Source organism: Amblyraja radiata, chromosome 5, assembly GCF_010909765.2.
Source record: "Amblyraja radiata isolate CabotCenter1 chromosome 5, sAmbRad1.1.pri, whole genome shotgun sequence".
NCBI classification, from domain to species: Eukaryota; Metazoa; Chordata; class Chondrichthyes; order Rajiformes; family Rajidae; genus Amblyraja; species Amblyraja radiata.
Window position 1 is genome coordinate 67,395,430 of NC_045960.1, and position 14,741 is coordinate 67,410,170.

Sequence of the window (14,741 nt, forward strand, 5' to 3'; positions counted from 1 at the left end):
CCCAAATCTCAGTGAACTGAGCTCGTCCGTGAGACAGCTAACAAAAAAGGTCACTGCCTGGTCCTGGTTTTCACAACACCAGCAAGCTTTTGAACGGCTGAAGTCTATGTTGACCCGCACCCCGACTTTAAAATTCTTCGACCTGCGCCGTCCCATTGTTGTTACCTGCGATGCCTCTCGTTTTGGATTAGGTGCTGCCTGCCTGCAGCTCTACGACGACAGATCGCTGCTACCGTTCTCGTATGCTTCTCGGACCATGACCGACACGGAGCAACGGTATGCTCAGATCGAGAAGGAGCTTCTGGCGGTGGTGTTCGCCTGCTCCAAGTTCAAAGACTTCCTCTTCGGCAGCAAATTCACAGTCGAAACGGACCACCAGCCATTAGTGACTATCCTCAACAAACCGATACATATTGCCCCTGCAAGGCTTCAGCGCATGATGCTGCAGCTCCAGCGTTTTGATTTCAACATCGTTTACAAGAAGGGCACTAAGATGCATGTGGCTGACACCCTGTCTCGTGCCCCACTAGCCTCCTGCGACCGCCACCCCTATGAGCAGGAGGACCTGCTGGTACTGAACGTCAACTTTGTCCCAACCAAGCAGCTACAGTGCCTGACCGAGCACACCGCCGCTGACCCTGCGTTGCAGCAGCTCGCAGCCGTTATCAAGCGCGGGTGGCCTGACAGACGCACCACTTTGCCGTCGGGTGCCCACCCTTTCTTCCTAGTCTGTGATGAACTGGTGATCCAAGACGGTGTCATCGTCAAGGGCCACAAGGTCGTGGTCCCTGCCTCCCTCTATGATCTATACTTCAATGCTGCCCACAGCGGCCATCCCGGGGTCGATGCTACCATTTCTCATGCCCAAGGACAATTTTACTGGCCCGGTATGGCCAAATACATCAGGGACAGAGTGCCCTCCTGTCCCTCCTGCAACAACCTTGCCCCACACCAGCAGCGCCAGCCTCTTTTGCAGCAGCCGGCGCCTACCATGCCCTGGACATCGCTGGCTGCCGACATATTCGAATGGCGGGGCAAGCAGTTCCTCGTCCTGGTCGACTCGTGCTCCAATTGGTTCGAGGTGGACATACTTCCCTCCATCACCTCCGAGATGGTCATCAGCAAGCTGCGCAGGCACTTCGCCACTTTCGGTGCCCCTGTACGCTTGCAGACCGACAACGGCCGGCAATTCACTAGCGCCGAATTCAAGGCTTTCGCTGCCAGGTGGAACTTTCATCACTACACCAGCAGCCCTGAGTATCCACAGAGTAATGGCCTGGCCGAATGGGCTGTGCGGAGTGCTAAGGCTCTGCTGGAGCAGTCGCGCCTGTCCAACTGCGATTTCTACCTGGGCTTACTCAACCTACGAAACATCTCCCGGGACCCAGCCATGGGTTCTCCTGCCCAGCGTCTGATGTCGAGGATGACAAGACCACCCATGCCAATCGTCCAACAGGCCCTGATACCCAAAGTGCTCGAGCCTGCCACTGTCCAACAGCGGATTGACCAGAAGCGTGAAAGCCAACGACGTTCGCATGATAAGTCCTGCCGCCCCGTCTCCTCTACTGCCAGGCCAAGTCGTTCGGATGCAGACTACCACCGGCTACTCCCGTCTCGCGACCGTGGTCGGTATGGCTGACTCCCCAAGATCTTACCTGGTGGACTACGAAGGGACTGTCTATCGCCGGAGCTGTCAACACCTACTGGCCATGAACGAGCCGAAGCCTGCACCTGCGGGTCCTTATGCTCCTCCGTTGCCGTTCCAGCCTGTCATTGCCGATCTCCCTGCTGTTCCCCGCATGCCACTTACCCCTCCGCTGCTGCTGTCTCCTCCTCCTTTGCGTTCTCCTCCTCCTCCTCGACCGCCTGGTTTTGGCGGGTTTCTTCACCTCCTCTGAGTTCACCTCCCCCTCCTGCCTATCCAGCTTCGACTGCGCTTGATCCTGCTTTAACTTTCTCGTCTGCCTCCGATACGCCTTCTCTTCTTTCCGATGGGGGGGGGGGAGGTATTGTACGCACGCGTTCGGGTCGCATTGTCAAGCCGCTGGTGCGCTACGGCGACTTTGCTTAAACTCGCATGCCCTGTGCTGTTACATTGCCACGGCTCTAATTCTGTTTTGATTTCTAAGGGGAAGGATGTAGATGGTCCATGCATGCAACCAATAATATAGCTACCTCAGTACCACTAACCACGCCTTAGTTATCAAGTATAATAACTCTCTCTATCTCTCCCTTCCTCTCTTGGTTCCAGCACGGTTATAGACTGCTAGTAGTCAGTGCTGGAATGTGTTTAACCTAAGTGATCATTAAACAATAAGTAAAGTTACAAGTGTGTCAGACTTAACTTCTTTACAGAATGGAAATGCTTGCATGAGTACACCTGTCGCAATCCTCAAGAAGCTTGCTACCATCCTGGATAAAGCGACCCACTTTAATGACCCTTTACCACTGATCGGTTTTGAATTTCAATATTTTCCATCTTTATTCCATGATCCAGTGGTTGTTTAGGACTTGTCCTTACATTGCCTAGAACAAGAATGAAAGTGTATCATGAATTTTTTCCTGTCCCTAGATTTGTCGACTGTGTTCATGAATCAGATGTGCATGGCAGGCGACCCAAATGATGGGTCAAGGCCTTTGTTCCTTGACTCTTTCATTTTCTCATTGCCTGTCTCTTGCCAGCTCCAGCTTCGACTGTTGTTCTCCGCACCGTGGCTCCAGAGTGCAAGTTGTACACTGAGTGAAGGTTTTACTTCTTTCAAAAACATTAAGCTGTTAGCTGTATATCCTGCAGATTCTGGAGTTAGTCTTCCTCTCACTGAGATGCTCCTTTGAAATTATCAGTTTTTACTTCCTCAAATTTATTTCTAAATGTTGCCTTTGTTTCCTAAAATTTTCTCATTCAGGGTAGTCAGTAATCTTTGTGGCAGTGCCTGACCAGTAGTTTGCTTAGAAGGCCCAATGTAACTGGAGTGAGATGAGCACCTGGCTCTCCAGGCTGTGATCCATTTAGATATAGATACCAAATGCTGGAGTAACTCAGTAGGTCAGGCAGCAATCAATCAATCAATCAGATTTATTCATCACATACACAATAAAGTGCAGTGAAATGAACTGCCAGCAGCGGTACAATCAAAAAACACACAATACACAATAAAAATTTAACACAAACATCAACCACAGCATTCACAGACTCAGACTCAGTCTACCCCACGACAGAAGGGGGAGGAGTTGTACAGTTTGATAACCTCAGGGAAGTAGGATCTCCTGTGGCGTTCTGTCCTGTATCTTGGTGGAACCAGTCTGTTGCTGAAGGTACTCCTCAGGTTGACCAAAGTATCATGGAGGAAGTGAGCTGTATTGTCCAGGATGCTCTGCAGTTTGAGGAGCATCCTCCCCTCCAAGACCACCTCTCACGAATCCAGCTCCGCCCCCATGACAGAGCCAGCCTTCCTGATGAGTTTGTTGATCCTATTAGGTACCATATTAGGGTAAGGCAGATTACAGCATGAAAATTATAAAACAGCACGGAAACGACCCTTTGACTACTTGCCCATGTTGACCAACATACCCTGTCTAAGCTAGTTCTATTAGCCCAGGTTTGATCCATACCTCTCTAAATGTCTTATAAATGTTGTTAAAGTATCTGCCTCAGCTTCCTCTAGCTGCCTCCTCTACCCACCACACTGTGTGAAAATGTTGTGCTTCAGGTCCATATGAAATATTTCCCCTCTCAACTTAAATTTAAGTCCTCTGGTTCTTGATTCCCCCACTCTGGCGATAAGACCGTGCACTCACTATCTAATTCTCTCAAGACTTCGACACCTCAATAAGATCACCCTTCAGCCTCCCACACTCAAGGAATAAAGTCCTACCCGGCCCAAGCACTATAGTTCAGGTCCTCGTGTCCTGGTGACATTCTTGCAAATCTTTTGTGAAATCTGATTTTTCATGAATACGTGATGACTCATTATTAATCTCCAAGGGTAAATTACTACTCCCTTAACAATAGATCCCATCACTCTGCCAGGGGCATCTGCCACTGTCCAACCCAACAATTGCAGAAACTGGGATGTAGATAGATAGATAGATATAATTTATTTGCCACACAATGGGGGGAAACTAAAAATACAGGAAGGAGATAGTGAACCTAATACGGAAGGATATAGAGAACTTATTAACATAGCATCAGGGCAATAACCTTTCCCTCAATGTCAGCAAGACAAGGGAGCTAATTATCGATTTCAGGAAGCATGGTGGAGTACGTGCCCTAATCAGTATCAATGGTGACGAAGTGCAAATGGTTGAGATCTTCAAGCTGCTTGGCGTTATTATTACCAACAATCGGTTACGGACCAATCACATTGAAGTGGCAGCTAAGAAGGCACATCAATACCTCTACTTCCTTAGGAGAATGAGGAAATTCGGCATGTTTCCATTGACTCAATAAAATAATTGAAACATACATCTACAGATGGACCACAGAAAGCATACTGTTGGTTTACATCACAGTTTGGCACGGGGGTACTTTGTAAGTGCCCTTTATGGGCAACTATTTGCATAACTCTGGTATGCAAGCAAAGAATTTCACTGTGACTTGTCACATATGACAATAAAGTATTCAATCATTCAATAATTGTTCCACCCGTCATTCCTTCTTCTCCCTGTCCCATTGGACAAAAGATACAGAAGCTTGAAAGCATGCACCGCCTGACTCAGGAACAGGCTCTTCCCCTTTTCCATTTGCCCTCTGAATGGGATATTGGGATGAGGATAGGTGATTGTGAGTGGGATATTTGTTATACTGATTGTATTGGGAAGGGTGATTATAGGATGATGGGCTGTATATATGACCAAGAGATACTGTATAGTATATGAGGGTTTTTTCTTTTCTTTTTTTCTCTCTTTTTTTGTATATTTGATTAGTGTATAAATGTAAATAATTTGGTGTACATATAGTTGCTGGTGTACATATGATGTACATATAGGTGCTAAATTTGTATAAGATAATTATAAGCAGTTGAATAAGGGGTGGGAATTAAGCTTTGGCTTCTTCCTGCTCCTTTTCGGACACATACGATTTCATTTATTTATAGATATTGTTTATGACACTTTATAAATATTCTTGTTTTGTTTTTTTGTATACTGTTTCACACTTGCTTTTTCTTCTGTTCGAAATAAAGAATTAAATTAAAAAATCAAACAAAAAAAAACAGTCCCTCCATTAGCCAGGGTACCGTCTGATCTACCTGCTCCCCATTGCGGACACTGGACTCCATCTATGGAACTGGTACCCAGTAATGCTGAGCCACACACGCTGCATGCCACATCATCCCCCCACATTCCATTGCACCCAAGTTTGACTCGATTGAATTCATGTATAAAACGGTCTAATCTGAATGGATAGCATGCAAAACAAAGCTTTACAACATTATCTTCATAACCACCTCTAAAAATCATTGAGGGTCAGGAGGAGCACCTAGGCCATGCTGGGAACAGATCTTGCCAAGGTGAATGCTGACAATCACTTGCCTTGCAGTTAATCAAAATGAACATTGAGGATGGTATCTGGTGTTGGGGCCTACTTTGGGTACATGTGAGGTGAAGGGAAAGGGATGGTGGCTGGGCCAGGCAATAGTGAGTGGGAGGTCATGAATGGAGCAAGAAGAACAACATAACAATCTGAAGATAGACACAAAAAGCTGGAGTAACTCAGCGGGACAGGTAGCATCTCTGGAGAGAAGGAATGGGTGACGTTTTGGGTCGAGACCCTTCTTCATACTGGTTTGGGATAAGGGAAATGAGAGGTATAGACGGTGATGTGGAGAGATAAAGAACAATCTTCGGTTTAAACCAGCATCTGGAGTTCCTTCTTAAACATAACAATCTGATTGAAGAAAGAAAATCATGAACCAATGGTAATTGTGTCTCAAGCCCTGGTACAGACGGCTTCATGGCCAGAGGAGTCCAACTGAATTAGCACATAAAATATAACATGGGAAAGAGGGGGAGGTGGCAAATTGTTTTCAACTTGAATACAGTGCTTCCATATGGAGCATGCCTGGTACACTTTCTTTGCATCGTCTGCTTTGATCTGTCGTTTCCACACCTCTGGTTTCCCTCTCCCCTGACTCAGTGTGAAGAAGGGAACGTCGCCCATTCCTTCTCTCCAGAGATGCTGCCGTCCCGCTGAGTTACTCCAGCACTTTGTGTCAGTTCTGGGGTGAGGGCGCTGCTGTCCTGCGGGCGGCGCTGTGCGCGGATGCCCCCCTCCACCGCCCTGCGGCCGCTCCTGTCCGCGGCGCGCTCGTTGTCGCTGGGATATCTGTGCGGGCGCGAGAGGCGCGGGGCTGTGACGCCGCTCGCTCTCCCGCTCCCGCCCGTTAACCGTCCGCGCCCCCGTCATGTTCTCCTACGAGTACGTCACAGAGGAGCAGCTGGCCGGATTCGACAAGTACAAGGTGAGGGCGCGCGGGGGGAGTGGGGGGGGCACCCGGACCCGCACCGGCGGCACCGGTAACAGCACCGGGCCCACACACAGCACCGGCGGCACCGGCAACACCGGGTCCACACACAGCACCGGTAACAGCACCGGGCCCACACACACACACACCGGCCACGGTGAGGGACCACCGTCCGTGTGCCCCACCCACCCCGGCGGGGGCCTCCATGCCACCATCCTCGCTCCTACCCATCCTGTCCTCCCTTCCTCCACCTCCCACCCCAGCGGGGGCCTCCGTTCCCCCCGTTCGCTCCCTCCCATCCACCCATTGCGGCGCCGGGCTAAGCCCCCGCCCTCCCCTGTCTCACTCTCCTCCACTCCGTTTTCTCCCTCCTCCCGTACGCCAACAATCCCTCCCCCGTTCTTCATACCTCTATAACTCATAAAGTTCACTGTCCTCTCTGGAAGTTTCATCTAAATTCGCAATGGGATTTATTTGTGACGGTTTATGGTCCCAACTTCAATCATTGTACAATTTAAACGTTTTTCTGCATTTAATACTATGTAACTAAAAGTCTATTAACTCGGTCATATTTTTTATAAATGAAATTCTTGGCTTGATGGTTGTATTTTGTCAGACCTGATCTTTTTCTGTTATTCTTTGCATAGTTTCAATGTTAAAATATGTTAAAAACAAGGAAACTAGAACAGCAGAACTCTTTACTGTGGTCTGTCAGATTTTTGTTTACAGTTTTAACACAACCTTGTTTTTGAATGGTACATCCCAGCATGTGTTTTTATTCGCTATAGACTTGTACACGTTTTATAATGTAATAATTTGCCATTTTTAATCTCCAGATCTATTTTCACTTTTTGGGGCAATTGGGGATGGATAATCATTGCTGTCCCAGTGACACTCAAATCCTGAAATATGAATAAAAATGCATGGAATAATTATAGTTGGGAATACAAGGGGCTGTTGAAATGAACTGCTGGACTTGTTTAATGGATTCCATGCAATATTCTGTTACTCTTTATCACTAACTTGAGAAAAAGCTTAAGACACTGTGAATTTGGTGAATTTGCATAAAGTTGCATTTTTGGTCGTAAATCGTTTGTAATGTTTATCTGAACTGTTTATCCAGCGACAGAACACAAATTCCATCTTGGCAGCTGAGGAACTTAAATTCATGTACCTGTACTAGAATTAATGTATGAAACAAATATTCTGTGTTAGTAGTAGTGGCCACCAAACTAGGGTACTGTAAAAGCTTAACTGATTCAGTTATGTCTGGAAAGGAAATATGCTTGTCAGGCCTGTGTGAGATTTCAAAATGTGATTAACTCCTAACTGCCTTGTATGTGTTGATGGGTCAGACAGACATGGACAATAAATGATGGCCTTCCTGTGGTGTTCTTGTCCTGCGAATGAATAAAAAACCCTCTGGTGTCCCAGCAAAAAATCAGTTGTCTCACACTAGTGCTTCTAATAAAGGTTTGTAGATATAGATGATTCAATGGTGTAATTCTGAATAATAATTATATCTGAAGATAGACACAAAAAGCGGGACAAGCAGCATCTCTGGAGAGAATGAATGGGTGATGTTTCGGGTCGCGATCCTTATTCAGACTGGTGTCTGCACTGGTGTCAATAATTATGTCTGTACCTGGTTATTTTAAAATATAGCTTAGTTGCTTATTAGGACCTGACGGAATTATTTCTGGTGTTAACAGCAAGTGTGGTGTTTGTGTTTTGGAAAGAGGAATGTGCCATGTCAGTAAAACTTTTACAAATGAAATAATTTTCAATGTTGATTTGTTTTGAGTGGCAAAATATATAGGATTGCACAATTTACACTACAAAATCTTGGATCCCATTTAATAAGAACAGGATTAGACATGTAGTTTCAGTTATGCGGTGACCCTGTATAACTGAAACAGATTGTAGTGAGTGTCTTCGTAATTGTGGAAGTAATTAAAAACAAATAACAGGGGATTGAGCAGTACCTGCAGAGTCAAAGTGTTGTTCAATGTTTTTGGTTTGGTCCCTTCATCAGGACCTGCTGGCATCTTCCAGCAATTTATTGTTTGCTCCACATTCCAGCATTTATAGACTCTTGTGTGCAAAAAGTAATTGAATTTCTCTTTAAGAATGGTTGGTACTTTTATTTTGCCTTAAGATAAATCTTTTACGCATTTACAAATGGTGTTGGGCAAACTGTTTTAGCTGTTCTAAAATAGATACAAATGGTAAAGTAATTGTTGCAACTGGCAGCTCAAGCACTTAGTTCTGATAGCCGTGTGGTGTCTGGTGAGCTGCCAGCTGATTTGCCCTTTCCTCTGCTGATTACATGTGGATGATTGTTATATTGTATTCCATGCTTGAAATTTCATCAGTTGCCAAGAAGTGACTCTGTCTGCTGGTCGCTGATGTACATTGCTAGTTAATAAGCCTTATTTTCTGTAGCTGTAGTTCCCCCATATTGGTGTCTTTCTTCTGTGTTTAAAAAGGCCTCTTCTGCTGTTGCTCATTCAATCCATTCTTCTAGTCACACTTGCCAAGCTCCTTTCATCCTCGAGCAGGGTCTCTTGCTGTTGCCCCAGCGCCATTGGGCCTGCCAGGGTTTCAATCTATATTGCTAGTTGCTGTTGGCCAGCACATTAAGAGTGCTGGATGTATGACACCCAGCCCAGCAGTTCATGCCCATCCTCGTCCATTTTTTGTTGTTGAATCGTGTGGAGTAAAATTAAACTGCATTTCTAAATCTCATGCTATCTTGTGACAGTTTAGGTGGTCATTTAAGATGGCTTGCGTGCTCGGACGAAGTGCGTAGTTACCAGTTGGAATTATGCTCAATTCTGCTTCAAATAAAGTCACAAAGTAACATATTCACCAATCAAGACATGATATATACCACAATGACATGCAGCAAAATGATAATACAGTATCTCAACTCTTTTTACACATTGCAATGAATGCAATTTTTATTATTTCTTTCCACTTCCAAACAAAAATGTGGTTGGATTATTCAGCGTATGATCAACCTGTGTCAATAGATCCTGGACCATGACAACATATATGCTTAATCATGCACACTACAGATTGATGCAAGCATGGTTTCTGTGAAGGACCGAAAATTATCATGACATGGCCATAGCATTGGTCGTTATTGCTATTGGTACAGAAACACTCTCGCTTCCCACATAATTTATCCACAACAAAATATACAGGTTGCAAGGAATTTTCTAAAGGCATTTTATGATAATAGCTGTTAAAACTGACTGTACCCATCTGACAGGTTAAACATCACACTCACTAACTAACAAGAGATGGCCAAAGGACATAAATGCAGCAAATGTTCTTTTGGTAATATATTTAAAGGTTGGGGGGGGGGGCGGCTTGAGAAGGCAATCAGTGCGGATTGGATGGATTGAGGCAGGGGAATTAGTGCGTGTTGGTTGGAGTGGGTAAAAGTATGAGGGGAGAGCACGGGGGATGGCGGGGGGGTTGAATAGGGGGGGGGGTCTGTGCAGGATGGATGGGGGGAGCAGTGCAGGATGAATGGGAGGAGCAGTGCAGGATGGATGGGAAGGGTGGTCAGTACAGGATGAATTGGGGGACCAGTGTAGGATTGATGGGGAGTGGAAGTAGAATCAATGCGAGGTGGATAGGGAGATCAGTGCAGGATGAATAGATGGGGGGAGGGGGGGGGGGTAGGGGGAGTAGATGAGGGGAGCACAGGGGATGTCAGTGAGGACTGAATAGAGACTGGAATGGGGATCAGTGCAGGATGGAGAGGAGGGGTCTCAGGTTAATGGGAGTGGAGGGGGGGTAATGAGAGAGAGAGAGAGAGAGAAAGGGGCAGAGGAGGCGGGAAGGAAGGCCAGCGCTCCTTGGACACCACCGGCATCATCGCTGCCTTGGCCGTCCCTGTCAGGCACGGAAATTGCTATACAAATATGGAGGGGACCGGGGGACAGAATATCTTGGCGGCCTCGTGCGTTTACGCACACTCACGCACACGTGCGAGGCTTCGGAGACCCTGTGAACGGTAATTTCAGCTCAATCCAACGCTAAATGCAGCTCAACTCTGCCTGTCTCGCCTACAGCCCTGTCTCAATCCAGACAGGGCTGTAGGTTAACCTGGCGGGACAGGCAGAGTTGAGCTGGGTTTAGCGCTGCTTCTCTGCACTGGCTGTGGGCCTGGGGGCACCGCTCCCATCTGACTCCTGACGTCTTTGGCCACCCCCGGGGGGGGCTGGTCCAGTGGCGGTTCGGCAGCGATTGCAGCGCCGGAGACCGGGATCGATCCTGGCTGCGGTGAAGGTCTGCCGAGAGTGTTTCAGCACGTCTCCGTCCTCCAATCACCGCGCTCTATCCCCCCAACTTCCACCTCTGACCCACACCTCCCTCCTCCAAGGGTTTGTTATGAAAGCGCCGTTGGCGGAGTGGCAGGCAGCGGCCGTTATTAGGCGGGCGGTGTGCGGGAGGAGGAGGAGATGGAGCCTCCGCCGTTGCTGCTGTGCAGGGCCCGTCATTCGCTCCGAGCCTCCATCACGCCACACTTAGCATCTTTCCCACAACCATCGACGACACAAAACGTCACGTTCCTTTTCTCCAGAGATGCTGCCGGACCCGCGGAGTTACTCCAGTTTTTTGTGTCTACGGTATAAACCAGTATCTGCGTGCCAAGCCGGGCAAAATGACTCGACATTTAGGTAGCCCGGCGGCACTTTGGGTAGTCAGTGGCATCCGGGCAAACGCTAATTTAGAGCCCTGGGGATGGAGAGAGGGAATGCAGGGGTTACTTGAAGTTAGAGAAATCAATATTCATACCACTGGGTTGATTTATACCAAAATATGCTGGTCCACCAATTTGTGATTAGCCTCACTCTGACAATGGAGGCCAAGGACAGAAAGGTCAATGTGGAAATGGGAAGGCGATTAAAGTGTTTGGCAACCGGGAGATCAGATAGGTCCAGGCGGACTGAGCAAAGGTGTTCAGCGGAATGATCCTGGTGTATGAAAGTCCACATCTTGAACAACGGATATAGTTGATGAGATTGGAGGAGGTGCAAGTGAACATCTGCCTAACCTGAATGGACTGTCGGAGTGCCTGGACAGTCAAGGGAGGAGGTGTAGGGACAGCTGTTGCATCTCCTGTGGTTACTGGGGAAAGTACCTCGGGAGCGGGTGGTTTGAATGGGAAGGGATGTGAAGTTGCGGAGGGAACGGTCCTTGTGGAAGGCGGCAAGGGGTGGTGATGGGACAATGTGATTCGTGGTGGGATCCCATTGAGGGTGGTGAAAATGCTAGAGGATTATGTGTTGTATGAGATGTCAAATGGGGTGAAAGGTAAAGACTGTCCCTGTTATGACTAGGGGGAGGGGGAACGAGGGCGGAGCTGCGTGGTACCGAGGAAACACGTGTGAGGGCCTCATCTATGATGGAAGAGGGGAACCCCTGTTCCCTAAAGAATGAGGACATCTCGGATGTCCTGATATGGAATACCTCATCTTGGGCGCAGCTGCAGCGTAGAGGGAGGAATTTAGTTGGGAACAGAGTCTTTGCAGGAAGAAGAGAGGGAAGAAGTGCAGTCGAGATAATTGTGGGAATCAGTGGGTTTGTAATAGACATCAGTCGATAATCTATCTCCTGTGATAGAGTTGGTGAGATCAAGAAATGGGAAATTGGAAGGAAATGAGGCTTGATCGGCTTGAATTTAATTTCCCATCTAATTCCTTGCATTTGCAGTATCAGCAGGTGGCAACTTGGATGATCCTTGCTATTATGCACAATAGTTGTAGCAAAAATGTGTAACGAATTCCTGGAAGTCCCAAGGAGGTGATTGACTTAATTGAACAATAAGTAATTGAAGCATTAATGCAGGGGGTTGAAATTCAATTTTGTTAACTGTTATTATCAATATTATAGTGAGTGTAATTGTTAGCTGTCATGAGAATTTTGACATTTGTACTAAAATCTTAGCTCACTCAGTACTGTGTTCTCTGCAAAAAGGTTAACAGCCACCAGCTTCCATTAGGCTGAGATTAGGCTGTCTTTTTCAACTTCCAGGAGCATTGGAACTATTTACAATTTGTACTGGAGTTTTCATGTCGAGATGGTGCAATAGAAAATGATTTGTGGGATGTTCACTCTTTATTCAAGCAATATTAAAAAATAACAATAGCAAAAAAATGGGTTTAATGGCTGGAGGATTTTTCCACTGATGCATTTTAACCTGTCACTGTGGTGCTGTTGTCCTGACCTCAAGTAGTAATGTTTTTATAACCATATAACCATATAACCATATAACAATTACAGCACGGAAACAGGCCATCTCGACCCTTCTAGTCCGTGCCGAACACATAATCTCCCCTAGTCCCATATACCTGCGCTCAGACCATAACCCTCCATTCCTTTCCCATCCATATAACTATCCAATTTATTTTTAAATGATAAAAACGAACCTGCCTCCACCACCTTCACTGGTTTTGTTAGCAGAATTTCTGAAAATAATTTGTATTTTTGATCAAATATAGTTTCCCAATTTATTCTTGTCCCATCAATTCTTAGTTACTTATTTGAAATTTTGTGTATTTTTCTTCACCAATTATCCTCTCTTCTTTTTCTGTCTGCTTTCGGTTTCTCATTGACTGAGACTTGTTATTGGGGCTTTCTTTGTTTTTATCTCTTTGTTCAGCTGTAGGTTTTAGTTTCATTTTTTGGCAAAATGTATTTTTATTTTCTAAAATTTACTTGCACGGTTTCTGAACAAATTTGAATTTTTTGTAATAATGGGCAACAATGCATGATTTCCAGATGAACTCTATGGTTTTTATCCATGCTTTGAAAGGCAATGACGCAACAACACATGCGCCCTGCAGCCCTTGACTACCTTGTGATCTCGATCTCTGAGACCAACGTAAGAGAAACCTTCAAGGGGGTGAATCCACACACATCGGTGTTTGTGACACTATTGCTACAAACAAGATTTTCATCGTCCCTCGGTCTTTTTTTCCCATGTGAGTGGAAAAAATGACTAGAGGGCATAGGTTAAAGGTCATTGAAAAAGAATTTGATTGTAACCCGAGCGTTTTCACAGGTAGTAGGTATTTGGAATGAGCGGTCAAAATAGCTGGGACAATAACAATGCCTAAGACATTTGCCTAGAAGGCACATGAATGTATCTACTTCCGAAGGAGACTAAGGAAATTTGTCATGCCTCCAATGACTTACAAACTTCCACCGATGCACCATAGAAAGGATTCAGTTGGGTTTCATCACAGCTTGGTTTAGGAACAGCTGATCGCACAGTCCAGACTTAACACCATTGACTCCATCTACACTTCATGCAGCTTTGGGTAAGCACACATCATAACCAAGGGCATGTACTACCCTGGTAATTTTTTTCCCTGCTTCCAATCGGCAGAAGGTACAGAAGCTTGAAAGCTCACCTCATCAGACTCAGTAACCACTTCTTTCCCTCTTATCAGACGTCTGAATAGTCTTTCCATAAGCTGTGGTATTCTGCAATTGTCCTCTACCCCATTGTGGACATTGGACTGTCCATGGAAGTGATGTGCTGTTGAGAATTCTGTTCTGCTCTCTGTATCTTACTCTTTATCTATTGTACTTGAGTTTGACTTGATTGTGTTTATGTATAGCATATCTGATCTGTTTGGATATCATGCAAGACAAAGCTTTTCACTGTACCTCATAACATGTGAAAATAAATCTAAATCTAAACCTAAACCATGCTGATTAGAACAGCCTTCAGGCCTAACATCCTTCAGTCACTGGATTTACCGTAATGATGTGGAAACTAGAATATTTTTTGTATAAAAAAGGAAGATTGCACTTCTTCAAACAAGTGTTGGTGGTAAAATTAGACTGAAATCACAGAGATGTTGAGGCTAACCAATAAAGGGAGTTTACAATAGAGGGCTTGTACTCAAACTGATGCGTATTAATTTTGAGTTGGGATGCTAAATTTTTTTTAATGGATTCACAGATGAGCCTTGGTCTCATTGAATGGCCGAACAGTTGAAGAACTTATTTCTATTTCAGAGATGCGAACATTCTACTCACATTTTTCCCCTGGAGGTGATAAACATCTTCCCGTCGTATTTCCACCTATATTTCTGAACTTTTTGATCCTTGAAATTTTAAAAACTGCCCAAACCCACCCATTTTGAGAAAACAAAGCTGACTATCGTCACAATGCACTCACAAGGCAGGACGAGACATTCCGGTGAACGAGGAGTGGCGGCAGTTGCTGGCCGCCCGGTGCCTGGT

General features: G+C 45.9%; 1 protein-coding gene across 1 annotated transcript in view; it reads left to right on the forward strand.

Moving 5' to 3' along the window:
- The first annotated feature begins 6,293 nt into the window (after positions 1–6,293).
- The window catches only part of selenoi (selenoprotein I), a 42,997-nt gene continuing 34,549 nt past the window's right edge, over positions 6,294–14,741 (forward strand). The window contains exon 1 of the mRNA XM_033021484.1: positions 6,294–6,461. Coding sequence (XP_032877375.1) covers positions 6,405–6,461 — 57 coding nt within the window. The 5' untranslated portion in view covers positions 6,294–6,404. The remainder of the gene's footprint in view (positions 6,462–14,741) is intronic.